Source organism: Hesperophylax consimilis, chromosome 1 (genome assembly GCF_061612785.1).
Source record: "Hesperophylax consimilis isolate HC1 chromosome 1, BYU_Hcon_1.0, whole genome shotgun sequence".
Lineage (NCBI taxonomy): Eukaryota > Metazoa > Arthropoda > Insecta > Trichoptera > Limnephilidae > Hesperophylax > Hesperophylax consimilis.
In genome coordinates, this window is record NC_142836.1 from 20,764,986 (window position 1) to 20,792,919 (window position 27,934).

General features: G+C 33.4%; 2 protein-coding genes across 7 annotated transcripts in view; both read left to right on the plus strand.

Moving 5' to 3' along the window:
• The window catches only part of dnc (phosphodiesterase dunce), a 622,938-nt gene that overhangs the window by 54,507 nt on the left and 540,497 nt on the right, over nucleotides 1-27,934 (plus strand). The gene's annotated exons all lie outside the window — the stretch shown is intronic.
• LOC149426430 (uncharacterized) lies at nucleotides 12,549-18,350 on the plus strand. 5 transcript variants are annotated; one of them, XR_016305782.1, is made up of 3 exons: nucleotides 12,549-12,803; nucleotides 14,071-16,799; nucleotides 17,390-18,350. XR_016305782.1 is itself a non-coding variant. In XM_089651392.1 (2 exons), the coding sequence occupies exons 1-2, from the start codon at nucleotides 12,745-12,747 to the stop codon at nucleotides 17,694-17,696; spliced, it is 366 nt and encodes a 121-aa protein (XP_089507518.1). In that variant the 5' UTR covers nucleotides 12,549-12,744; the 3' UTR covers nucleotides 17,697-18,350. The 5 variants fall into 5 exon arrangements, 1 of the variants encoding a protein (XP_089507518.1); XR_016305781.1 differs by having other exon boundaries at nucleotides 14,071-14,323; nucleotides 14,855-18,350; XR_016305780.1 differs by having other exon boundaries at nucleotides 14,071-18,350.

The following is a 27,934-nucleotide window of genomic DNA, read 5'->3' on the forward strand; positions in this document are numbered from 1 at the left end:
TAGGTACTCGTTATTTATTCTCATATTGATTTCTTTTTAATAAGTAGTCTGCATTATATTACCGCTACTTACCTAAAATAAGATAAGATCATAGTTTAAAAAAATGATATTTATACTTCACCATCATGCAACATCAGTATTAAGTGGAAATTGATACGCTGTAGGTTGATATAAGCTGAATTTAAAACTTAATACGTTGAATAAAGCTAACGAAATAAGGCTTTTCTGCGAGTCCCAAGATAAAAACTTTTTACTTTCACGTGAGGTAGAAAGTAAAAAATAGCTAAGACTTAATATTGGTAGACAGTTCACGACGTTAAATTTCATGGAAATCGAGCTACGCATTTAGGTTTTATTTACATTGTGAGAAAAACGAATTGGGTCACTTATCAAAACCACGCCACGCGTAAAAATATGCTTGGAAATAATTTTCACGTACTTTTCCTTATGTAAGATATTCTCAAAAATGGTAATTAGAATCATTCAGTTACAAAAAATCCTTTATTTTTTGACAAGATAAGCCTATTGGGTTAACTTCCCCTGAAGCACTCAAAAATGAATTGTCTACAGAGCATAATTAAAGTACACGTTAAATGGAATAAATGTTTTACTGAAAAAATCGCGTATGAAAAAAATGAGAGGCTTCTTTTTGATGTAATGTGCTATGACGTAAAACAGGTTAACATAACATATTTGGATAGCTCTATATATCAGCAGCTGAATCAGTAGCAAAATTAAAAGGGTTTGTTTTAAATGGTTTAAACAAAGAACAAATAAATTGTTTTTTTCAGAATCATAAATTAAACTATTTCAAAGAAACATGTTGAAAGAAAAGACCGAATTGTAAAAGTTCGATAGACACGTCCCAACTACTTACCTATCTCTACTTCGACAGTAATATTCTTTTCTCATCTTCCTCTTTGCCTTGTGTTTGTCGTTCCTTTTAAACTACCTGTAAAAATAAAAGAAATTCCTTTTTACTGTGATGGGTGGTTGTTCCCAAATTATGCATAATTTTTCTACCTTCACAAAGTCAAAAATATTTAACACCGTATTTTCTGTAAACACTTTTTCCAGTTCCAACATTCTTTAATCATAATCTTGTTGAATTTGGATCCATGCCAATTTTGTGACATACCTCTCAAAATAATTTACAAATAAGCCGAAAATTTAATTAAGGAATTTATATATATATATATTTTTTTTATAGTGAATACCTCACAAGAGTCCCAACTGCTCCCGTCTGGAGCCAGTGAGACTATGGCATCCCCAATTGGGGGATGTTTTGAGGCTGAAGGTAAGTGGGGAAGGGAGAGAGGAAGGTATATGTAGTGATACAATATTTAAGTCGCATATTCAAAATCAACATTTTAAGTGTACTCACGGAATCCTTACTGAATTGTGTTCTACATCAGTAATTTCAGTAGGCACCTAACCTGGATTAAATTTACATTTCATGGTAGTGAAATGACGTGGTTTTAAAATAAAACAAAACCAAAAATACCCTTCACATATTTTCCTTATATAAATAATATAAGTTTTTGGAGAAGTGAGTCAAATGGCTGACTTTATCGGGTGGACTGATACGTTATTACGAGTTGATCGTTCAAACGAAAGTAGACCATGGTGTTAATGTTCATAAAGCTCGGAAACAGGGTTGAAGACATAATTCATTAAATGTAAAAGAGAATGTGTTTGTGAAATGACGTGTATTAAAATAGGTATCTGTAAAGAAGGAATCTGATGATAAACTTAGGCAGCAGAAGATCTCGAACGGTAAAATAAAATAATTATCACAAATAATTAATTAAATATATGCCTTATGCAAAAACAAAACAACTACTTAATTACAATGCCCGGGTTCATTTTGATATAAGTGTCAATATAATAAGATATGTAAATAATTAACGGTCAATAATAAAAATCAAAACAACATAAGTTAATAGACGTTCAAAATAATATTATTAAAAATATATTATTTCTCCCTCTGCTGTCTACCTATATATACTCTATAACGCTGTTTTAGCAATTAGTTATTATTATATCGTAAAAGCTTGATTTAAGCGAAACATGTAGATAAAAGTAAAATAATAAAAGTTCGTTTTACTAATAAAAAATCACTTCACAGCCGTTAAACGTTGTTTTTGTTACACATTGTACAAAGACCTTACACTTTCTTTTTTATAAATCTTGCATATTTCAGACTAATGCGCGTGTACGATTACGCATGCCTGTCTGCAATATCAGGTTCCCCTAGGTTCAGGTTTTGTTTTGTGATTTGTGATTAAAATCATATTTTTGTTAATAGTTTCTTGTCTAATGACCAATTGAGAATTATATTAGTATAATTTAATATATTTACTAATATTTCTTGTTATTTTTCGAGAGTTTTTATATTTATATTGTGAATATAGTTTTATGTTATTGGAAAAAGCGAAGTTATTTCGGACTTCATAATTTTCAATTAGCCATTACCGCGTGAATTTAATGAAAGTTCAAAGAAATTGATGTTTTTGATAACATGAATGCCTTATGCACGTGAATGAAAATATAAATTTTTCAAAATCCACATTATTGTGACAAAATGGATCCAAAATTTCAGATTTTTATGGTTATTCTCTGGGAATTCTTATTATAATTTTTAATTATATGGACGATATAAAAAGTTAAGTGACAGATATCTTTCATATTCCTTAAATACAAGGACTGTGATTTTTAATAAGTTAACTCTCTGTTTTTTTTTAACAATTTTTTTTTATTACAAATGTTTATGTTAAGCTATTTTTAAATTTTTTTCATATTTTAAATAAAAAATATTGCAATTTTCAAACATCGAACTATACTTCAAATACAAAAATCTAATTTTTTTAGGACATCTTCGAAATGAAGAAAATATATATTTTAAATGAGTTCCAATCGCATATCAAAACCGACGATACCCTGGGTATCCCAAAAAGAGAGAAACGCAGGAAATCTCCCATAAAAAAATTAATTTACTCATTTTTATTACAAATCATTGATAACTGGCATTAAAACTCACAATTAATATCATTCAATACATTAGAACACATTTAAAAATACTTTTTAGATTTTTAATTACGACAATTTATTTAATTCTTCGTGTGATATTATGACAATATTAGAAAAATAAATGAATAGAGTGATAAGAGAATAAATGCACACTACATTAAATAATAGTAAAAAAACGTTTATTGAGCACTTACACGTGCGTCATTGGTATAATCACATAATATTCTTGATCAAATCAAGCTTTTTTCAATCGTTTCTACTCATCATTTTGTAGGTATGTAAAATTAGTCAGATTTTCTGAAGGACGAGTTTTCAGATATCTCTGAACTCTATTGAGCTCTTAATCCGCCTAAGTTTAGTAGGGAGTTTACTTAAAGTTATGGAGATTTCTATTTCAAACCTATATAAGATCTGCGTTTTGGTTCCCTAAAACTTCCATTAGCTGATGACGTTGGTAATCAATGTTGACTGTCCTAAATTTGCACTCTCGGGAAATTACATTTCAGTTCACAGTTAAATCTCGGTGAAAGATCTCCATTCAAATTCGAAACATTGCGCGCTGCTCGAATTAACTTTAGTCGGTTTTAGAGACCAGATCTGTATAGCGAGATACTTTTCAATTTTTCTCTTCTACATTTCTTTCCCTTCCCCACTTCCTCAAATCTCGTAACACCCACCACAAGAAACAATTTTCCTAACAGCCTTTTCATTGAAATGCTTTATATGAATCTAAGTGACCAGCTCAGGCCTGAATGCTTCATCGAAAATAGAGTTAAATTAACCTCTCAAAAACCGGGCGTACTACACTGGGCCCGTGGATAATTTAATAACATATAACTGCCGACTCTGTACAAATCTCAAGTGCACCGCACTAATGAATACCCTCGATAAAAGGGGCCGTCCGTTTAATAAACGCCTTGCAATCTTTGGATCACAAACGTCAGGTGCGAATGCTGTCCTTATTCTTACGATATTTTACCGGAAGGTGCTCTGAGGAACTGGCATTATTAATCACCTTAGCACCGGTGAACAGTCGGTAAATATACCAAACGCGCGGCCAAAATGTGTACACGGTTGACATTTGTCACGTGAGAACGGGCCGCTTCGTTTTGTGTTCAACAGCTCGGCTGTTGATTTGCCGGTCTTCGTGTTTCCCCTACAAAATGGGTATTTTCAAAATCCAGGTTTACTTCTTTCTGTCTTTCAAAAGACTCTAAAGACAGCATCCACAAAAAAGATATAGATCCTGAGGAAAATTATTTCTCTCGGTGCCTCCTGCGTGGAGTAAAAATATAAACAAATAAGTCAGCCTGAGTTTCTTAAAATTTCAATGAAATTGAACTTCAAGTTTTTTTTGTTAAGAATTAAGGGCGGTTTTCAACCTCTAGGTACGGTGTGGAACTATGTCTAACTAGCGATACTTCAAAAGCTCTCTTTTCATGCATAATTTATGTGATCATTTTTTAGATTTTTTATCCTTAGGAATGTCTACCAACTGAAAATAGTAATGTTTGCGTTTCTCTAAAAGAAACAAAAGGTTTGATAGCAACAGTTTATAGATAAAATTGTTTGAAACTAATTTCGTAGGAAGACTCTTACCACCCCTCTCTTATTTCGTAAGAATTTTAACTCGATTGCACTATCTCCAAATGGAATTCTATAATATGACTGACTTAAAATCATCTAAGTTTTGGCACTTAGTTCTGCTTTTAATTATCACCGAGCTTAACAAAGGACGTAGCCCCTCGCCGCACCTAGCACAAGTTCGAAGTGCTTACCCTCATTCCTACCCCGGTTCACTTTTCATTAAAACGGTCTATCCCCTCTTTGAGACCCTCCTGGATTGGACTTAATCTTGCTATGTCGTCAGCAAGTGGTAAGGACTTGGTCTTTGTATTTTTTACAATCACAATGTGATTTAGTCCACGCAGTGGGAAGGATAAGTATAAGAAGGTATGTATCTGTGAGGTCAATTGTCAAAATAAATTCATCAAAATCCTATCGTACCAATCTTTCTGTACTTTTTATTTGTATACGGATTTATTTAAATTATATATGAGTATGAGATTTTAAAAATGTGTATAATAATTTATTGGAAAATTATTAAAGAAGTAAAATTCGTAAAAGAAATTATAAAACACATGCAGAAGAGTTATAAAAGCTAACATTCATATTTATTTATGAGCTGTGTAATTATATCTTTCTTGTTACTAATTTCCGTGCAGTTGACACAACGTCTACCATTTCTAAGAAATTATTGCTTACTGCATGCTATCTGACTTTGTCCTGATATTGTTTTGGAATTAAAAATAATTTTTGACGGAGTATTTCTAGATGGTATATGGAAGGTAATTAATTAGGCTAAGTGAATAAGGTCTGTTTAAAATAGCATTAATAATTTTAAAAATAAAAGTCTTATCTTAACCAAGTCTTTTAATTTTAATTATCTCATCAAGTGATTGTGATTTATGGTTTCTATAGGTGACCGAGTAGAGGTTGAGTGCATGAACAAGAGTTTTTGCGGGTTAGTATTTATACATATGTACAAATGATATATTTTCATTTAAGTATCCCTTTTTAGTTTTTCACACCTTATTTTTTTCAGACCTGAATCAAAACTGGAATGTGTAGAACATATTTGACGTTTGATGAAAATATTATATCATATTGAGTTTTTTGACAAATTTTGGTTTCAGAGGGCGTGTTTCACATAAATATAAAAATTTGTAAAAGAATATAATATTTTAATATTGAAAATAATAAAAATAAATATCTTCAGAACTTACATTTAAAAAAACTGGTCGAGATTGAACACAAAAATCACATTTCGAACATCGTGCAAAGCCAGTTATAACAGAAATTGAAAAACCAAAACCACCAATTTTTGTTCGCTCTAGATAGAGAGTGTTTTCAAATATACATACGGTCCAACAGTCATCTGAACACGCTAGAAATTATTTGGATAACATTTAGACTCGAATTTTAGTAAGAATACAAAAGGTCGAAGTTCATTATATATTATTCGTAGAATATCGTAATCACCACGTGTTCGTTGACAAATCAAAACAGATTACGCCCCCGTTTGTGCCATTCACCAAATCCGGTGGTAACCAATCACAAAAACGTGTGGATATAATTGTTTTTTCCCAGAAATCTACGCTGACGTTTTGGAATAAACTTATCATTCGTTAATTTCAAAGAACGTTGAGTCTCAGAGTCTTGTAAATAAGATTGATGAGCATGAACTTTTAAAAATGGAACAGATTAGAAGATTGTACAGGGTAACAGAAAAGTATATACGTTCATACACAACACATATTATACCTAAGCAATAGTTCTGGGAGATATTCCATCCGGAACTGAAGCCGGTAACAAGAAAACTTTTGTTTCGTGCTGCAGGCTTTATTTCACGTTAGTGAGCCAGCCCAAAGGACACGTTGCAATGTTCCAGGATACCTCTAATCGAGTGAAACCCTTTTTGAGTTTTGAAGCTGCCTGACTGTACTCTGGAAATAGTCGGAAAACTTTAGAAATACCACTCTAGAACCCGAAATGAATTCATTCTTGGTTTGAGAACTTGAGTTTGCTTTGAACACTTAATAACATCACCGAAGCTTTCGAGATCGTATTTGATCCCAACCTGAATTTTCTCTCAATATTTATGTTTCGCTTTCGTTATAATATCTAGTGGAATAGTAGACCTAGTCATCTTTAGTCGATGCAATTCAGCTATCGTTGCCTTAGATATTTGTATTTGTATTAACCTCTACAGGACAAAGAGTTGGACTAGTTACTGTCGTACTAAGTAAAATGGAATATCTATTTTTTGTTAAATTGCAATTCTAACACAAAGATATTTTCTATAAAATAGTTTAATACATTTATAATTGCAATATTTGATGATAACGAACTGATTTCAATTGTATTGTTTAATCAATGTTAACAAAACATGAGCATTCCAAGATATGTAAGTACATAAGAGGATTTATTAAATGTTTTTGTACCAAATTTATTTTTTAGAATGATTCATCATAAAGTTAATTAAAAAAATATATATTTGATTAAAACCAAGAAAATAAAACATCGCATAAGTCACAAATATGGTTAAAATAAGTCTGCGATATACCTACGACCAATTTTATTTTCAATATTCATATTCGTTAATGATAATGTAAACAGGTGTATTTCGTAGACAAACTTCTTCGTGGCTATCAAGTTTTATTTGTATAACTCCTTTTTAATTGTTGGTTTTTCTTTTATAAATTCAATAACATTATAATGAAACTTTAAAAAAAGTTTATTTATTAACAAGTTCTGCTGTGTAAATGTTAATACGCGTGACAGCTGTTTCGCCCTCTAAATGCATATCAAATTATAAAATGAAATACACTTATTTATATCATTTATACAGGGTGATCCGGGGGGTAGGTGCAGTAACTTCGGGAGTTGATTTCTACATGATGGTAAAAGTAAAAAAGATAAATAACTTCGAAATTCCAATTTTTATTTTCCATCCATTTTTTTTCAAAATAATTATTTAAAACAAAATAATTATTAACATCGCAAAAGCGATACAAAAAAATTCACAAAAATACACTAAGCAAAATAAATATGTACAGTTACACGTAGGACCAAAAGGTTTACAATTACGTAGATATTGTTAAGGATTAAATGGTACTTAGTGCTTAAACTTACCGAAGGGTATGTGAAAAATATCCACATTTCCTGCTAGGCAGTTAATTATCCCGGTGGCATTAGCATTGATAAGTTAGTTCTGTACCTGAGAAGGATCATAAGCCTGTGTTGGCACTATTATCCGGGACTCAAGAAGTGTGCAGATACCCAGGATTCCCGAGATAAATGCTGTTGAAAGCAGCCATAGGTAAAAACCAAACTCTCCCATGTAAAGGTATTATAAAAATTTCGTTTGATTTTTTGCCACCATTAGTACACAGATGTTGTCCTCTGGCCCCCATGCCTGAGATCCACTCTATGGAATGCTACGCCCTTAGTTGAAGAGTAAAGCAGCCTTATAAGTGCAAGGTTGTCAACTCCTTTCAATTGTGGAAAAACCACAAATCTGCGTGGCTGATTTGCAGATCTTTTCAATATAATCTAAGTAAAAGAACAGCTGAGCAAAAAACTAACATATACATTTTTTTGCACTTAGGCGATATGTAGAATTACTAAACGATGTTAACGTGAACCGCAGTAGATACTGCGGAATCATTATAGTAAATTTTACTAACCCTTAAATCCGTACATTATGCTCGTTTTAGAAAATAAGTAAACACTATTTAGCATATTGTAGATACCGCAGCTGTAAAAAAATGACATCTGCAAAACGCTAAAATGGTTTCGTTAAAATTTGTTTAATACTTTCGAGGTAGATAACTATTTTTTCTTAGTAGGGTAAAATACTCTACTGTATCGTAAACAGAATTTGGTTCTGTACAACAATTTCCATTCTTGAGCTGGTAAAGCATATGTCACGCGTAGAGTCAGATTTCCACTAGGCGTAAGGGGTACAGTTATAGGTTGTTGTGTAAGAAGGGGCAGGGTAATGTTGCCAATGTTGGTATTGTGGCTACGCTCCGGCTTACATGTAGCACGTCGCCCATGTTAAGCTTACTCAGACGGCGCGCGGCACGGGAAACTGGTGAATGTAGGGCTTTAGAAAGGTATTCATAATTACAGGTCTTGAAGAGGCCCTAATTAAATATTGTAAAACAGGGAAAACAGATGCCGGTAGCTCGTTCCACCTTCGAGCTGACTATACACAAACTAAAGTTGAAGAAACGACCCGTTCTCATACAGCGAACATCAACTGTAAACGGGTGTTCCACTATTGTCCGTCGGGTTTCGCGTACGTGCACCGGTGCACAGGGGATCAATACTGCAAGCTCCTCAGGATAGGTTACCTTGAAGTACCTGTAAAACATACTCAACATTGCGTCTGTGCATTAGAGATGCCGATTAGTCTGTTAACAACGAATTGTCATGTATGCACATAATCAGGTAGGTTTGTCAAGTATCTGGTGGCTACCACTGAATTTAATTCTTTACTTTGTTAAAAAATTAAGTTTTTGAAACCAGTGGCATTTTTTGGTAATTTTATGAGGAACTGAATAATGTAATTATTTAATTTCAACAAGAAGTTACGTTACATTACGCCAACGCGGAAAAACTACACTTATTGTATTGGTTTAAGTAGGTATCTAGTAATGACCCCAGTAAATAAAAGGTGCCTTTAAACTGCAAAAACTGGTGTTTTGAGTAATGCTTGACTTCGGTAATGCCATAATCATATTTAATGGTGGCACGAAGCTCTATCTCGTACATACATCTGTTTAAGAGATACAGTCGGGCATATCAGTTTTTTTATTTTTTTTATTTTTTTTTTATTTAGTAGCTATATTATACATTTTTTTAACATTTTTATAAGAATATATATATAAAAAATAGATGTTGATTATATTCATAGTCCTCCTCACTAGGAGATCCTTTGCTGAGGGGGACTAGGTTTTGGATAAGTTATTCAGCGACTTCTATGGTATGACTCCATGTTTTGGGTAAGGGTTTCCAGAAACTTCTACGACGATGTTTTAAATATGCTAGTAAGTTCTTTTTCCGGTAATTCCTTAAGCCAAGATTTAATGTTCTTAATGCAGTTGTTTTTTGTTTTGATTTGTTTGATACTAAGTGGGAGTTTGTTATATACCTTTACTGCTAAAAATTCAGAGCTTCTTTGTCCAAAGGTAGAGTTACACTTTGGTATAGTTAGTATCTCTGTTTGTTTGGCTCTGGTTTTATGAGTATGTGAGGTGTTTTCCTGAGAATTATTTTTGAGGTGTTGTACCAAAATGTTTTTGGCATAGATTTTCTGTATGCTTGGAACGTCAAATTGTTTAAAAATTTCTGTTGTTGACGTCCTTATAGGAACCTTTAGTATGGTCTTTATGATGCAATTCTGAGTTACCTTCAGCTGTTTTATATGTTTTGATACTGCTGAGCCCCATCCTATTATTCCATATTCCAATTTGGAGTGGCATAAAGCATAGTAAACTCTCTTTAAATCCCTAGCTGACAAAATGTTCCGTAATTTTTTGAAGAAGTAGATGAGTTTAGTTAACTTTTTTGAAGTTCGATCAATGTGTGAATCCCAGTGTAGTTTATCGTTAATTTCAATACCAAGATATTTTTTGCTTTTGGTTTGAGTTATAATCGAGCAGGAACATTGAGGAAATTTTTTTTGACATTCATGTAGTTTGAGTATATGCTCATTCATTGGTTGTCCTCTTTTGTTTTTGGAGAAAATTAAATATTTGGTTTTATTCACATTTAATGTAAGGTAGTTTGCTTTAAGCCAGTTTTGAAGAACAGTTAGGCCATGTTCAGCCTCCTTATATGTGCTTGTCCAATCTTGTTCATGGAATAAAATTACAGTGTCATCTGCAAAGCTCATTATGTTTCCTTTGATGGGAAGATTCATAAGGTCATTTATGTAAATTAGAAATAGTATAGGTCCTAATACGCTTCCCTGGGGGACACCGTACTTAATTGGTAGAGTTTTGCTCCTTCTTTTACCAATTTGTACAAATTGTTCTTTTCCCGTTAAGTAAGTTCTAAGTAGGTTTAGGGTTGTTTCGGTTATTCCATTTTTTTTTAGTTTTAAATACAGTATTTCGTGGTCAATGGTATCGAAAGCTTTTTGAAGATCAATGAAAACTGCTAGGCATTTTTTGCATTGCAAGCATACAGTTTAGCATATGAGCAAAACTATGTTTTTGTAGACAGGCCCCTGCGATCCTAAGCCCACAAAGTAAAGGCGAGTATGAAAACCAAAAAAAATACGTTTGGATTTTTTCAATTGGATAATTTAAGTGTGGTTATTGTTATACATAAAAAGAAAACAAGAATGTAACTCTACCACAATCATTGATTATATAATATTAAAAAAAATATATAAATATGATTGCCAAAATAATGTCAATAAATTGCTTTGTGTACAAATGCATTTTTGTAAAATTATTAGCACTTACGATGATGTTAGCTAACTTCAGAACAATAAATAAATCTTAATATATAAAAATTCAGCCTTCGTGTGTTTGTACTCGTAAAACTCGAAAAGTAGTCAACCGATGTTGCTGAAAATTTCAAAACTTGTTGTTATTAGTCCCAGGAATGTTTAAATAGTAATTTTGATGGTAAACGAAGTCGGGGATACTCAAAGAGTATCTACTCGGGGAGTCAAATTAAATTCGATTTAATGTAGTTTTTCAACAATAATATTTTGGTATACAGTATTGAATGGTGGAAGAAGTTGGAGACGTCCGAGAAAGATATTAGCAATAGCGAAGTACTGTGGCGTCCACCAGTATTATATAAGTACGATTTGATTTATTTTTATTTATTTATTTCATTCAAAAAACAGTTTTTACATAAAAAGCATGCTCTGCACATCTCACTAGGGCATTCCTGTATCAAGATGTGCAGCTTTACAATAATATCATTTAAAAAAATACATATATGTAAATTTAAAATAATAACAACATTAAATTAAATTTAAACCAAAAAAGAAAAGTTTATGACACGGACGTTTCGAGACCGGTAGACAAAAATAAACAAAATTTTAGTAACAAATGTATGAAAAAATAAAAACAATATGTCAACAAAAGAAGCATTATTAAGTAAGTTGGCAACAATAATATTTGTTCAGACTTTAGCCAAGAATCAAATCAACATGCCACATGTATCTGTATTGAGTAATTGAAATATCCGACAGATGTCTCCCCTAAATAATTGGGCAATAATTGTGATTATATATACACCAATACATTCAAATGAATTAGTTTATAAATAGGTTTGCAAGCCCATTCTCTTCCTCTTCTCTCTCTAAATAACGGATCAATAACAACCATGAAATAATTAAGGAATTCGAGGGTCATTTTTTGTTACCAGTGATGTGTGTTCTGAAGAATAAAACTTATCAATTATTTTCTTGGTATCATTAATTTAACGAGGCCATTTACTATAACATATGGTCCAATCGAGCCGCATCGTGCACCAGAAAGCCGAAATATGAACCAGCAAAAAACCAAGAAGATGCAGATCATCATCAGATAAGTATCTCAACGCCATCCTATCAAAACTGTGACCGAATCCCGAATCCTTCCTATTTCAAATTATCCCAAATGAAATATTTAAATATGCAACAAAGATTATTGTTGTTTTTGATTTTTCAGTTGCATAAAATTTTAATAGCTACCTACATTGCAAATTGATACGATTATTGTTAAATGAGCATCTCAATTGTAAGAGTTTTGTCATTGGATTTATTTAATTAAAAATAATTCACGCGAATATTCAAATTTACCGGGTAAAATCTCGCTACAAAATAATTTCAGCGAATTTCTGATTTAAAAAGTTGTCAGTGGTGAGTGGTTCAGTGGTTGTTCTGATTTAAAAGGTTGTCAGCCCTGGCACTAACAAGCATTTTTGCTAACAACGCCGTGTTTTCATTCGTAAACTGTCAGTTGTTTGAGGTTAAAAGTTAAATTGTTTATTATTTACCACTAAAGATGGAAAAGTTAAAGCAGTTAATCAACAAGCGTGGAGTTTTGAAAGCGAAATTGACAAGGTTTAATGATATTTTAAAGACACTCGATAAAACGGAACTAGAATTACGTTATCAAAAGGTCGAAAAATTGTTAGATGACTTTGAAAAAATTCAATCTCAAATCGAAGAACTTTCGGATGACGAGGCAGAACACGTAAGTCAACGTGAATCCTTTGAAAATCAATATTTCTCTGTACTTGCATTAGCAAAAGGTTTATTGAATTCAGTAAATCATGAAAAATGTGAAATTAAATTACCAACTTTGAAACTTATTGAATTTCATGGTGAAATTACTGAGTATGCTAAATTCGCTGAGACCTTTAAAGTACTGGTTCATGAAAATAATACGTTAAACAAGTCTCAAAAATTCTTTTATTTACAATCGTGCCTTAAAAAAGACGCAGCTAAATTGATTGCCTCCTTGACCATATCGCACGACAATTACGAATCTGCGTGGCAGATACTGCAGGAACGTTACGCGAATAAAAAAATAATAGTTCATAGGCATGTTGCATCTTTATTTCAGTTAAAAGATATGAAACAAGAATGTCCAGTCGCGTTAAGGCATATTATTGATCAGGCTAATATAAATTTAGAAGCGTTAAAAAATCTAGGATTACATGTTGATTCCTGGGACGCGATTATGATATATTTAATATCTAATAAATTAGATGGATCAACTCGTAGATTTTGGGAAGAGCAGCCAATAGATGGTGCACTCCCAACTTTGAAAGAATTTATTACATGTCTAACCAAACGTGTTGAGGTACTGGAGTTCACAAATTTGCAAGAAAAAAGGCCTACCTACAAGAATGTTACAACACGTGATGATCGCAAGAAAGATTTGTCTGTCTCATTGATAGCAACCAAACACGGATGCATCCTATGTAAAGAAAATCATCCAGTGTATTATTGTAAAAAATTTCTCAAATTAAATATCCAGGGAAGATTAGAATTTTTAAGAAAGGCCCGAGCCTGTTTCAAATGTTTGAGGGTAGGACATTTTACACAAGATTGCAAAAATAAATTCAAATGTAAAATCTGTGCAAGTGATCAACATAATACTTTGATACATGTTAATGAATTAAATAGTGAAAACACAAATGAAGAGGCACACAGCTCGACATCAGTGGCAAATCATACGGTGTTAAATAAAAATGAAAAGATAATTTTATTATCTACAGCGATCGTGAATATCGTAGGTAGCGACAACCGTTTACACAAAGCGAGGGTATTATTGGATTCAGGCGCCCAATCGAATTTCATAAGAGAGAGTTTTGCAAAAAAATTAAAATTAAAAACAGAAAAAATAAATATGCCGGTGTCTGGAATACAAAATCGCATCACACATATCAATCGAAGAGTTACAATTGACATGTTAGCAGTGAATAGTGATTATAATAAGAAAATTTCTTGTTTAGTATTGCAGGCTATAACAACCGACCTACCCCAAATGACCTTCAGGAAACAAGAGTTGAAGATCCCATCTGGCTTGCAACTAGCGGATAAGGATTTCAATGTCACGTCTCCAATTGACATCCTGTTGGGTGCGGAAGTTTTTTGGGAAATAATGAATAATGATCGAATACGCTTAACGGAGGGCGGGCCAACTATTCAAAGGACTGAACTCGGTTGGATTGTTTCCGGAGCGATCGACATCATCACTAAAACAAGGCCAGTATCAATTAATTGTAATCTAGCCATTAATAAAATAGGTAACCAGATGGAAAGATTCTGGAAACTAGAAGAGGTGGATGCCATGAAACCTCAGAATTTTGAAGAAAAGGCTTGCGAAGTCAACTTTACAGAGTGTCATAGTAGAGACACGGAGGGCAGATTTACGGTAGCCTTACCAACCCGCCCTTGTATAGACCAACTAGGGAGTTCTTTGTCAATGGCTGAAAAAAGGTTTCATACATTGGAAAGAAAATTTTCCACCAATAAAGAATTGAAATGTCAATATAGCATGTTTATGAGAGAATATTTACAATTGGGTCATATGGAAGAGTGCCAAAAATCCGAATGCGATGCGAGATCATATTTTTTACCACATCATGCGGTGATGAAGGAGTCAAGCACCACTACTAAAGTTCGCGTGGTGTTCGATGGATCGGCAAAAACATCTTCTGGTATTTCCCTTAATGATGCTCTGATGGTCGGACCTAACATACAAAAGGATTTAAATATGCAAATTTTACATTTCAGAAAACATCCTGTAGTCATAACTGCGGACATAGAGAAAATGTACCGTCAGATAAACGTGCAGGAAAGCGACCGCAATCTACAGAAAATTGTTTGGCGCTTTTCACAGGATGAGGATTTGAAGCATTACAAGCTAAGGACAGTGACTTATGGATTAGGACCGTCATCTTTCCTGGCGACAAGATGCCTGAAGCAAATAGGTATTGAAAATAGACTTTCATTTCCTATAGCAAGCAATGTCATTGAAAATGACTTTTACATGGACGACCTATTAACGGGAGGAAATGACGTCGAATCGTGCCACCTTCTAAAACAACAGATAATCAGTTTACTAAAATCTGCAGGGATGAATCTAAGAAAATGGAGATCGAACGTGGCAGAATTATCTTCCGAACCAGGTGAGGATATGCAAGGATTGATATCTAAAGAACCCCAAGAAGAAAAAATACTAGGATTAATCTGGAACAGTGAGTTTGATTACTTTTCATATGTAGTGAAAAAACCAGTATGTACCGTACAAAGCAAACGGCGGATATTGTCAAGTATCGCCTCAACGTTCGATCCTTTAGGACTGCTAGGACCAGTAACGGTTGTAGCAAAACTAATTATGCAGAGATTATGGATATCTAAGACTTCCTGGGACGAAGAAATACCCGAGGGAATATTAAAAGATTGGGAAAATTACATGAAAAATTTATCTCAAATAAACCTGTTGAAAATAAAGAGAAGAATCTTGTGGGGTCAAAACAGCCTACAAATCCATGGTTTTTGCGACGCATCAGAAAAGGCCTACGGAGCCTGTGCGTATCTAGTATCCAGGGACGCCGAGGGTAAGATGCACTCTCAGTTAATATCTTCCAGGTCCAGGATAGCGCCATTAAAAAACATATCCCTGCCAAAATTGGAACTTTGTGGTGCGGTGCTGTTAACGAAATTATTAAAAAACATCAAAGAAGCGCTCAACATGGTTGAGGTGGATACATACTACTGGTGTGACTCTACCATCGCACTATGCTGGATAAGAGGACAGCCAGCTAGATGGAATACCTTTGTGGCCAACAGGGTTGCCGAGATACAAGAGGCCGGCGATCCCGCCCATTGGCGACATGTTTCATCGCAGGAAAACGCCGCTGATATTTTATCAAGAGGAGTTACAGCAAACAAACTATTACAAGCAGATATTTGGTGGAAGGGTCCGGATTGGCTAATAAGAGAGGCCGATCACTGGCCGAAGCCAGAAAATTCCTGTATAAATCCTCCAGAGATAAAAACCAAGGCGGTATGCGTGTCTACTAATGTCACGGAGTGGGACATCTTTTCAAAATTTTCCTCTCTCAACAAGCTAAAGAGAGTAACTGCATATATATTGCGTTTCTTTAATAATTGTAACACAAAAAACTGTAAATTAACCGGGAGGTTAAGCGTGCCGGAGCTGGACAATACATTGCATCGTCTAATAGCAATAATTCAACGCTACCATTTTAAGGATGAGTTCAGGGCTTTGAGTAATAAATGTTCACTGGATAAACGTAGCGTTATTTTGTCGCTTAATCCATTTATAAATAATGGATTAATTTGTGTCGGGGGCAGGCTAACAAAGGCGAAACATTTATCATACCAGCAACGACACCCAATAATTTTACCAAAAAATAATAAGTTAACAGAATTAATTATTCGACATCTTCATTATGTACATTTACATGCAGGGACACAAACTTTGTTATCTCTAGTGAGATTACAGTTCTGGCCGATTGCCGGAAAAACCACTGTTAAGCAAATATTACATAAATGTATAGTATGTTTCAGAAAAAATCCAGTAACCAGTCAAGTTATCATGGGTGACTTGCCGGAAAACAGAATAACACCTAGCAGGCCGTTCGAGGTTACCGGGATTGATTACGCAGGTCCTATCATGATGAAAAGCGGTATCACCAGGAAGGCTCCATTGGTGAAATCTTATTTATGCATTTTTGTTTGTTTCTCAACGAAAGCTGTGCATTTGGAACTGGTAACAGACCTCACCACTGACAACTTTTTAAATTGTTTAAAACGTTTCATTGCGCGGAGGGGCAAACCCTTTAAAATATATTCAGATAATGCGACCAATTTTAAGGGAGCATATAATCAACTGAGAGAATTGTATGATAAGTTAAAGAAATCTGATGACAAGATTCAAAAATATTTAGCTGATTTGTCAATACTGTGGGGATTTATTCCACCACGGTCACCGAATTTCGCTGGACTCTGGGAAGCAGCAGTGAAATCCGCCAAATATCATTTAAAAAGAATAACCGATAATTCAAGTTTAACCTTTGAACAATTATATACTTTATTGTGTCAGGTAGAATGCTGTTTAAATTCACGTCCGCTCACTCCTCTGTCCAACGATCCGACTGACCTGAATCCTTTGACTCCAAATCATTTCCTGATTGGCGGAGGGATAGCTTCTATCTCTGAGAAGGATGTTCGGGAGATACAATATAATCGATTGAATCAATATCAAAAATTAAATGCACTGATTCAAACATTTTGGTGCAGGTGGAAACTGGAATATCTTGCAGAATTACAAAGACGTACCAAATGGAAGGAAGACAAGGGCCTCAGGACTGTTGAAAGGGACGACATGGTCATACTAAAGGAGGACAACCTGCCGCCTAATATGTGGAAACTAGCCAGGATCCTAGCTACTCACCCTGGAGCTGACGGGAAAGTGCGGGTGGTTACCCTCAAAACCGCACAAGGAACATTTAAGAGACCTATCAGCAAAATATGTTTATTACCCATGGAAAGGGATTCAAGCATTGCTACAGGGACGCCCGATGTACCCCCCGGACTGAATAAATAAGTTCCTGCAGTCATAAAAAGGAGAAGAATTAGCAACCTACCTGAAGGATGACCTTGGACCATCAAAATTTTGCTAGCAGTCATAAGACGGAGAAGAATTAGCAACCTACCTGAAGGATGACCTAGGAACATCGAATTAACTTGTTCATATTATGATTCTCTTATTTTAGAATTTTTTGTTCATATTCATCTCATGATTGTTTTTCAAATTAATTTGTCCATATTTATATTATGTTTATTTTTCAAATTATTTTTGTTTATATTATGGTTATTTTTAAAAAATTATTTTTTGTTTATGTGTAAAAAAAATAAATTCTTCCGTCCCCTGGCAGCATGTTCAGACTTTAGCCAAGAATCAAATCAACATGCCACATGTATCTGTATTGAGTAATTGAAATATCCGACAGATGTCTCCCCTAAATAATTGGGCAATAATTGTGATTATATATACACCAATACATTCAAATGAATTAGTTTATAAATAGGTTTGCAAGCCCATTCTCTTCCTCTTCTCTCTCTAAATAACGGATCAATAACAACCATGAAATAATTAAGGAATTCGAGGGTCATTTTTTGTTACCAGTGATGTGTGTTCTGAAGAATAAAACTTATCAATTATTTTCTTGGTATCATTAATTTAACGAGGCCATTTACTATAACAATATTCTTCTGTTAACTAAAGTACAAGGTACCTGTGCTGGCTTATCAGACACAAGCATAGGGTAACCATACTAACAATTACAACATGGATAGTATGAATAATAGATTATAAGAAAAAATAAAAATAACTAAATAAAAATTGGTAAATAATAACCGATAGGTAAGTAGATAATATTATAATAAAAAGTAAGTAAGTAAATAATTTAGCTGGTCAATAATTAAAGTAAATATTAATACGATAATTAAGTAGATAATAATAATAATAAGTAACATAATAATATATAACCAAAAGTTATTTTAGAAGTAAATAAGCACATGCGCAGTAAGTAAATAAGGATTGTATCGAAACAGAGCTTCCACAAGGAATTATGATATAAGCGACAACATGGGTGATCCAAAATCATCACTCTCAGCTAGTACGGAGATTTTGACCATTTTCTTGAACGAATTTAACGTACCTATAGTTTTTATATTTTCTCCAAGCATATTATATAGCAACGGAGCTTTATATGAAAAACTCCTTTGTCCGAAGGATGTTCTGGTATACACCGGCTGATACATTAAAAAAGAACCTTTGATATGTATGTATCTAAATTGTAAAAGTTAAATAATTTTTAGAACTGTTAAGGTTTGTGAATTAGTAAAAAAACTTGTTTTTTTTAGTTTTGTTTTCCCGCTCGATACCAGATGGAACACTGTGAGGCGTAGGTTGAGGTGAACCCTTTTAACCAGCGACCAACTCATTTAGTGTTCACGTTCGTCAGGAATATTTTCGTTACTATTTTTCTATTCATTGTACAGTTTCAATCCATTTGAATTCACATAATGCATAAGCTTTATACATAATATTTATGTAATGTATGTACACGGTGTTTAGAAACTCGCAGTACTATCGAGAATTCGGTGAATCTACCTCATATTTGGAGTCAATTTTTAAGTAAAACTTTTTTTGATATGGGCCTTTATTTTTGAGTAAATAAAATGTACACAACTGCCGACCCTGTACAAATCGCAAGTACACCCCACTGTCAAATTTGGAAACCACCTCTGGTCTAGAGCCCCAAAATACCTGAAAAAACCCTTGACTCTGTGTAGAATTGGGCGGTCCATTTGATAGATTCCCCTATCTAAACAAGCGGATTACAATCGTTAGAGCACAGGGTAGTTATGCTGTCCTTGTTCTACCGTTATTACAATTATTGATGCTCCGAGGAACTAGCATCAATGAACCCTTTAGCACAGGTGCATATTTAGGAAACACGTCAAACACGCGCCCAATTTATGTACTTGGTTGACATTTGTCACACGAGAATGGGTTGCTTCTACGACTTGTTCTTGAGTTCAACAGCTCGGCTATGGAAAGATTTACAGGCCTTCTACAACGTGGTTCAAGACCCATGTTCACTCCTTCCTCTCCTCAAAAAAACCCCCTACCCAGTATTTCTAGGAATGACATAGGCCTCGAGCAAAATCATTCATCTCAGGGCCTCCTGCGTGAAGTTAATTTTAAAAAAAAGATGTCTCCTTCTTTTCTGGTGCCCTGAAGGGCTGTGTTATATCCTATCCAATTTTCACACTTTTTTCCAGCCCCTAAAATCTGCAGTGTAACTGAACAAGTTCCAGTTACATATGTTTTGATGTCACAACCACGAAGTGTGGCTTCTCTTTCTACTACATACGTATTCTATCCATCTTCTTCAAGTACAAGAGTATGCTTTACTTGTGAGTGAAAGTCATATAAAATGATTCGTATAAATTTATTTTCAAATAAATATGTATTACTGTCTTTCGTGCATTGAATATAAGGATATATGTTTCTTATAATATAAAACAGAATCAATCGTTAATTTTAAATGAATTATTGGAACAATGTTTAAAATATTTAAACCACATGAAATAGATAAACGCTTCGAAGGGTAAACGATAAGGTTACGTCAGATATTTCGAAGGATGTCTAACTCGGCCATCGAACCACTTTTTAAATTTTTGAAAATTTTGTTTAAAAACTAGGTACCGTTTCAACTTTTATTTTTATCAGCAAAGATTTGAACCCGAATTAAATTGCAAATTTAGACAGAATTAAGGTTTGAAGAGTGGTAGATAATCTCAGTATGGAGCCTTGAGCCCTGGTTAAAGGCCACCCTTCATCATTGAAACACTACTCAAAATGACTCCAGTTAAGTTAAGTCATCAGATCAGACTAACCAGGTTCTTTGCAACCTTTCCCTACTTCTTCTCTCGCCTTTCCACACTCCCTTCAGTCTCACAGCTGGCTTCGAAGAGTTGGTTATATCAGAAATCTTGAGCGGTATTAACATACAAAAATCTTATTTTTATTTAACATGACATAATATTTAGAAGTATATTTTTTATATTTCCTCTTTCGTTTCAATATCGAGCGTGATTTTGAAAAGAAATCTTATTTAAATCGTAAATTGGTGACTCGTAAAGGGAATATTTTGCGTTAATCGTTCGCTCTAACGGCTCCCTCGCGTCTGAAATCCCAAGGGGAAGGTTGGAAGGGGAATCGATCCTTCGACCGTCTGGTCTGTAATCTAAAACACACCCTCTAACCCCGTACTATATGCGTGACCAAGAGATTTATAAGAAACTAGCACAATTTACAAAAACCTGTAAAATAATTATTGTGGATTTGATAAAGATGAAATATATACATAGACGGAAGACGAGTACTTCTAAATAATAATATTGTTTGCTTCAGTGGAAGAGAACGTTTTATGAATTGTATGCTCTGTCTGTAAGTATAACACGATTACAGCATATTTCGCAATTATGTTTTATTTTAATTGTCATAAATAAATGTACGCCTATAAGACATTGAATTTTTTTTAAATAAGTTAATACCTAGTTCAGAAATTTCGTATTCAAAATTGATGAAAATCTCGTGCTTTTCGGCTTAGATTGGCTTAAAAACATCCGAGCAAATTTAGGAAAAAATCATTAGTTTAGGAGATATTGGAACTTTTGAACTGTGAATGTCTAGAAAAACGACACCATAGACCATTTCTTCGAGTGCCACAGCTATAAAATTCCATAATTCTATTTTTTTATTAGGCAAACCCTGATTCAGCTTGGTATTGATAACAGTTCAAAATCAAACTGAAAGTGCGTTATGTATTTGGAAATAAATAATTTAACAGATTGATTATTTAAACTTTGTTATTAGTTAACTCCGACTAAACTAATTGTTAAAAAAATTACCACGCTAACCTGGAAACATGGATATTTCAAAAAAACTATACTGAGAATATCTTTCACTCTGAAAGAATGAAAAAATTGCCTAGAAAGATTTTTTTATTTTTAGTGATTTTTTGCACGTACCACTGATAGTGCCTTCTAAAGGTTAATATCTGCCCAAACAACAGTTGGAATAGCACAGTACAAAGTAAGAAATTACCTTATTTGATCAATGACTCAGCGTACGTACCTCTCTGTTGCCTGCCCCTACTATAGAATGTATCGATACAGTGTGACGTTCTCGCCCGGGTACCTTTGATTCAGAAGGTCGCAAGTCGCCCCTCTACTAGCAAGCAATATCAGCCCGCGTAGCGCCGACACTACGGCGTAGAGCGCTTTGCAGCCCGCGGCTTGTGGCCCGTAGTAAGGCGGCGCGGCGGTAGAGCTTCGCGGCGCCAAGGACGCGGGTATGGATCGCCAAGTGGTTCGCGTCACGTGGTCCGCGCGGGTCACGGTCAAAGATTAACCCGATACGTGTCGCGGAGAACGTAATGGCGTTAAATTAGTTGAATTACAATATTATTTTTAACCAGTTATAATTTAAATCAGAAGTGCTAATCGTTTACATGTTACTCAATTGATTTTATTTTGAAGATGGTTACTACCCGGTTTCGTCCAAGTTCAATTTATTTTCTTATTTTAAAATTATTACGTAAGTTAGTAATTGACATTTTGTTACAGTTTAAATATATTTTTCATCATAAAACATAAAATAAACTTTTGTTTTCATATGGTCAAAATTGCGTTTTTTTTTGTTTTGACATTTGTTTCCTGCAATAAAAAAAATGTTGAACGTTAGAGGTATTAATATTTGTGATTATAATATAAAATAAAGTTTATGAAGTTTGTGTTAAATATGCTATAAAAATAATAGGAATGTTTGTTTACCAAGAAATGATATGCTATTCTCTTTTTATGTTAGCCTTTCTTCTGAAAGCGAGTTGCAGGAAACGGATGCGTTTAGTGAAATAGAGGTACAGCATCTCTCTCATTTGTTCTCCTCTCTTCTCCTACCCCAGCCCCTAACCTCCTACCGCCTGCCACCCAAGCGCGAGTTTTCTCATCTAGAAGAGAGGGATATTATGGGATTATCATCCTTAAAATCCTTCGTTAAAAATATGTCGGTGAAAAATAGAAAAAGAGATAAAAAATTCTTTGAAACTTGCAACTTATTACTATAATATGCTTCAAAAGAGTGGCAGTATGAATTATGATCGCTTTCTAGAGTAAAAAAATTCCAAATCGTTAAGACTAGTTTTCCTTTGTTCATACGGGATTAACACGTGATTGATTTGTATTAATTTAGGATTGCTACGCTTTTGATACAATATTTAAAATAGTTGGTAATAAAATTGATAGTAAGGTAATGAGACTTACGTTGGATTGAAACCGAATTTTTACACGATTGATACACGATTTATACAAGGACTGATACTGAGTTGATACAGGGTTGATTTATGTTGGCACTTTTAATGTAAGTAGTTTAAATAAATAGGTTTTTCTTGTGATTTCATTCACGATCATAACCATTATCACATCCGTTTTGAATTGTCGAAAATGCTAAAATTATTTCACTTAATCTAGAAATTAAATTACTTCATTTTTTAAATATATCAGGGTGTTTTTTGACATTTGGCCTTTATTTGAAAGAACCACAAATTAGCTTTTTCTGTTCTTGGTTTTATTACAATTTCGAACAGGATTAAAATTAGTTCTAGATATATAGTATTCATAGCTTGGGGTGTAGAGTAGGTATGTACATTGAAAATTTGATAACAAAATCTACACTTTCTATCAAAATGCTCTATATTTGTTGACTAGCTTTTAATTTATGTACAGTAAAATCAAGTTCAATTAATTTATTCCATGATTTGTTGGAGTGCGTCAACGATTGGATGATAAATGTTTCACTAAGGCAAAGCAATTAAAATGTTATTATTTAACGTCTATTATGTCGTAATTGCTACTACTTCTTTAATGCGTTCCGAAGAATTATGTTTTTCTTTCCAGCGACAATTCAGAAAGTCGAAATGCGTCAGTTGTACAAATATACACTGCTCGAGCCCCCTAAATATTAGGTTTGAGGTGGAAACGTTAGCCATTAATGAGAGCTATTTGTCAAAAACGTTTTGCTTTGCTTCTAGCTTTTTTCATAAAAAATCCAATCCTCATAACGATTCGATTGTAAAATAAAATAAAATATTTAATCAAAAATATTTACAAAAATTGATTCACTTCTGTCAAGCATTATACAGTTTCACTATCTTTACTATTATAGAATATTAATTAAGTTAAAAAATGAGACATAATATTTCAACGCCAACTCGTTTCAAAAGAAGAATTAATAAAATCTGAATTTACTCAATTCAATTGCACGTAGGTAAATCTACGTTTAAACCCTGAACTAACTTACCTTACAAACCGATGCTAATATTTAATTTGTTTCTATAGGTTAACGGAAATAACTTTTCATTGTTTTTTAACAATATTATTTGCACTTTGGTTATTTTCTGGTACAGAATGGAGGCTCTTACTGATCTAATCAAATGAATTTTTAATTTTTCATATATCAATATTAAAAAGGTGTCAGCCGGCCGACCACATTAATTTACTCAACTATAGCAAAAAAATTCGTAATTCCCTTTCTTTGAAATAATGAAAGGTTATTATTAAAACTTCCCATCACGAATGCGCGTGTTCAGCACAATATTTGGCATGAATCTTAATCTAGACTGTTTTATGAGAGGTAAACATACAAACATAGGAATTACTTGGAACATTAACATGTTATAAGATTTTGTTTTCGACCGTGGATCAATAAAATTTCATAACAAACACGAAAATGTAAAAGTGGCGTCAACCCTGGTGTATGGCAGTGAGACATTTAATAGCGTAAGGAGGACAAAATTAAACTGAATACAGTGAAAATCATATCACATATTAAGAATGGGAAATTCTGAAAGAGATGCTAAGATGGTTTGAACATAATGAGCCTTGTATTATACATCGGAGGTCCAAAATGCCCAGGAAGATGTGTCACCATTGATATTATCTTTTTTAAATCTAACCAAGTTAGACCAGACACTTTTTTTTGAGTATTGTCAAAATGATACCAAATTTCACTATGTGTACTGTGTATATAGGTGTAACATTGACAACTCCAGCAAATAATAGATGAAATGTTTTTGTTCAGACGTAAGTGCTTTCAAACAAAGTATTGTATTCCATAATACTAAACTTAAATAAGATGTCTTTAATGGTCTTAAAGTCTTCCACATTGGAGTAGCTAACGGATCCAACCATCTTGAAAAGTCGAGTTTATCTGGTAAGATTTGCAGTAAATGACAAATCCTCCATTAAATCCCTGATTAAAAGCAGACGTAGAAATAGGTAAATTAAATAATAAACCCGAGCACTTAGTAAAAAAAAAGTTGTGTAAGATTACCCGGTTTCAAGTTTAAATCTAAATTTATCAATTATTAAATTAGCATACGTTTTCCACCCTTACTGTTCGCAACATTACGTAGCACTTTTAGGTACATTTGTCAGTCAAAAATTTATTAAAATAATTGATTCAGCTCCACCATAATCACGAACTATTAGGACGGGTTGTTTCGGAAAATTTGAACAATTCATCAAATTTCAACGTTCATTTTCAAGTTCTGTGAAAGATTTTTTCAAGTTCTGTTTTTATTTCAGTTTTTTCAAGCAACTAGCCTACAATGATATAATAACAGAACTTGAATAGGACTTTCACAGAACCCCAAAAATGAACGTTGAAATTTGATGAATTGTTCAAATTCTCCGAAACAACCCGTCCTTAATATCTTCACTGATGAAGGCCTCGCGAAGCCTTTTCTTCTCACTCTCCTCAGTTCAATACATTACGTTGTGGATTAGGCTGGTATTATAGGGATCTTGAGCCCTTTGGCTTCTATTAAAGACAATTTAATGTCAGGATAATAAGACCCGGTCGTAAAGGAATACTGACTTCGTGCAGCATTCTATTACTTCTCTGACGACTTGGATTATGATTCATTGCGCTGAAACCTCCCATAAATTAAGGCTTGCTTCCTCGGCTTGTTCACATCTAGTAGGAGTAGGTATAATTTGTAGAAAGTATATCTGTTAGCAGTTTTTTTTGCACTAACCCCACATCCCTGAGGAAAATAATTTCCCTAAGAGCTTATGCCGTATTGTGGGATACTGTATGGAGGTTTTTTTTAAGGAGAGGAACTTATGGGAATGAAAAAGGTATGAGTGTTGGATAGGAATCTAGAGGTGAGTGTGTTCAGGAGTGACAGACTGCTGGAAGGCAGCCGCATCCGCCGCTAAGACCTGGACATACCTCATCCTATGGACCCGGGCAATCCTGCCAAGTCACCAAACTTAGCGATATTATATTTATTTTACTACACTGTCCCGGTAAGATAAGAAATCCTGGGTTCGATACCTAGTTGTGACCGTTTTCTTTATTTGTGTCTTGTTCTGTTTCATGTTTGGTTTAGATTTATCGGTATTATCTTTTTCTTCAATGATAAATGTTTATTTCGTTTAAGATCAAATAAATTAGTCGGCTCCCAGGATTGCATGACTGGCCAAGGTCTTTCAGTCATGCGATTGTGTTTACCTTCGACACCAATCAGGAAAACCGGCACGAGAATTAGAACAAAGTGTGGCAATGGGCTTTTAAGAAAATTACGACACCTACGCATTTTGAATTATTTTCACTGCGTAGTTACTGTGTAAGATTACACAATTTTTGAAACGTGTAACAACTTGTAAAAACGCCATCGCAGCGCAGATTGGAATGGAGCGGTTTTTTAATTACACATTTTTCAAGTGTTCTCAAATTAATGTGCATTTCTATTTAAGAAATATTTAATATTATTTTGTGAGTTTCCAATGAATTGGCATTCAATAATCTTAATTTTATTTATATCTAATATAAATCAACAAAATAAAATGATGAAATTTTGCACACATGATCTTCAAAACAAGATAAGAGTGACTGTCTGTGTAGATGGTAAAAAACACCTTTTCCCATTCCTTTAAGCAGAATTATGATACTTCTTGATGTAATTTTTAAGGTTGACCTACCTTTTAATAAAGCAATGAAGTATTATATAAGCATTCTAAAATATTTATTGTTTTGGTGTTTAATTCATAGAACTCCATTTAATTTTTTTAAATAAATTAAAAAAAAATCAAATTTAATAATGTTATAATAATTATTAAGTTCTGCAAGTATTTCTGTTATTTTTACAGTTTTTAATGTGACTGTTTCGGCTTTTGAGGCCATTATCAAACTATACTACATTATCTAAAATAGTGTAATACAATAAAATCATAAGCCGCTTGTCTCACTGGGGCATTATAGAAATAAAAAGAATTCATATTAACTTGATATTAACTTGATATTAACTTGATATTAACTTGATATCATATAAATCTACAAAAATAAACACTTAATACAATTGTTATTCAAACTAAAATTACAGTAGGGCAGTACGTTTATAGTTTGCCACAATAACATTTTACAGAACACTAAATAGGTATTACAAAGTTAAATGTGGAAAAAACAAAATATTTAGTAAAACCAATTTACACATGATAGTTATTAATAATAATACGAAAGCGAAGAAGAAAAATACCTTCATCCTTTAACATCCCAATAAAACACCATCTCACGGATTAATATCCTTTATGTACTATTTTATCAAACTGTAGAACTTCTTTCCACCTAATCTGAAACAATGAACAAACATAGAAAAAACCGATCACAGAATGGATATGAACTAAAGGTACAAAATATTTCAAATAGATACTAACCCCAAACCAAACATAACACAGGTCATGTTAATTAGCATGTATATTATGTTTTTAGTTCTACTAAATAGATTATTTGTTAATGTTTTTTCTTGCAGTGATCATCATCTACTTCTGTTTTATTTTATTCTATTTCGTCTTAACTGTATCTTTAAGTACACTTTTTGTAGTATTCTTTTCTGTCACGAAATTATGTGTATGTAATATGTAATGATGAAGCTACTATTAACCTATTATGTATACATTACTGCCGCTATCCCGTATCCCTTAAGTACCTCAAGGACGAAGATGTGTTTTTACTTATAACGGCATAATGACACTTTCCCAATATATGCAAACAACTTTTTTCTAGTGAGGTATTAACAAAACAATATATTAACTTTTTATAAAAAAAATAGGAATTAACAAATAAATATATTAAGTTTGCCTATACTTTATTTCGCATCTCTAGTTTGCTTGCACATTCGATTTGAACTCGTAAGTAGCAGTTAC

Coding starts and splice junctions, on each gene's coding strand:
- LOC149426430 (XM_089651392.1), top strand. CDS start 12,745: ATGACTTTGAAAAAATTCAATCTCAAATCGAAGAACTTTCGGATGACG. Junction 12,804..17,389: donor CGGATGACGAGGCAGAACAC/GTAAGTCAACGT, acceptor ATTTTGGTGCAG/GTGGAAACTGGAATATCTTG.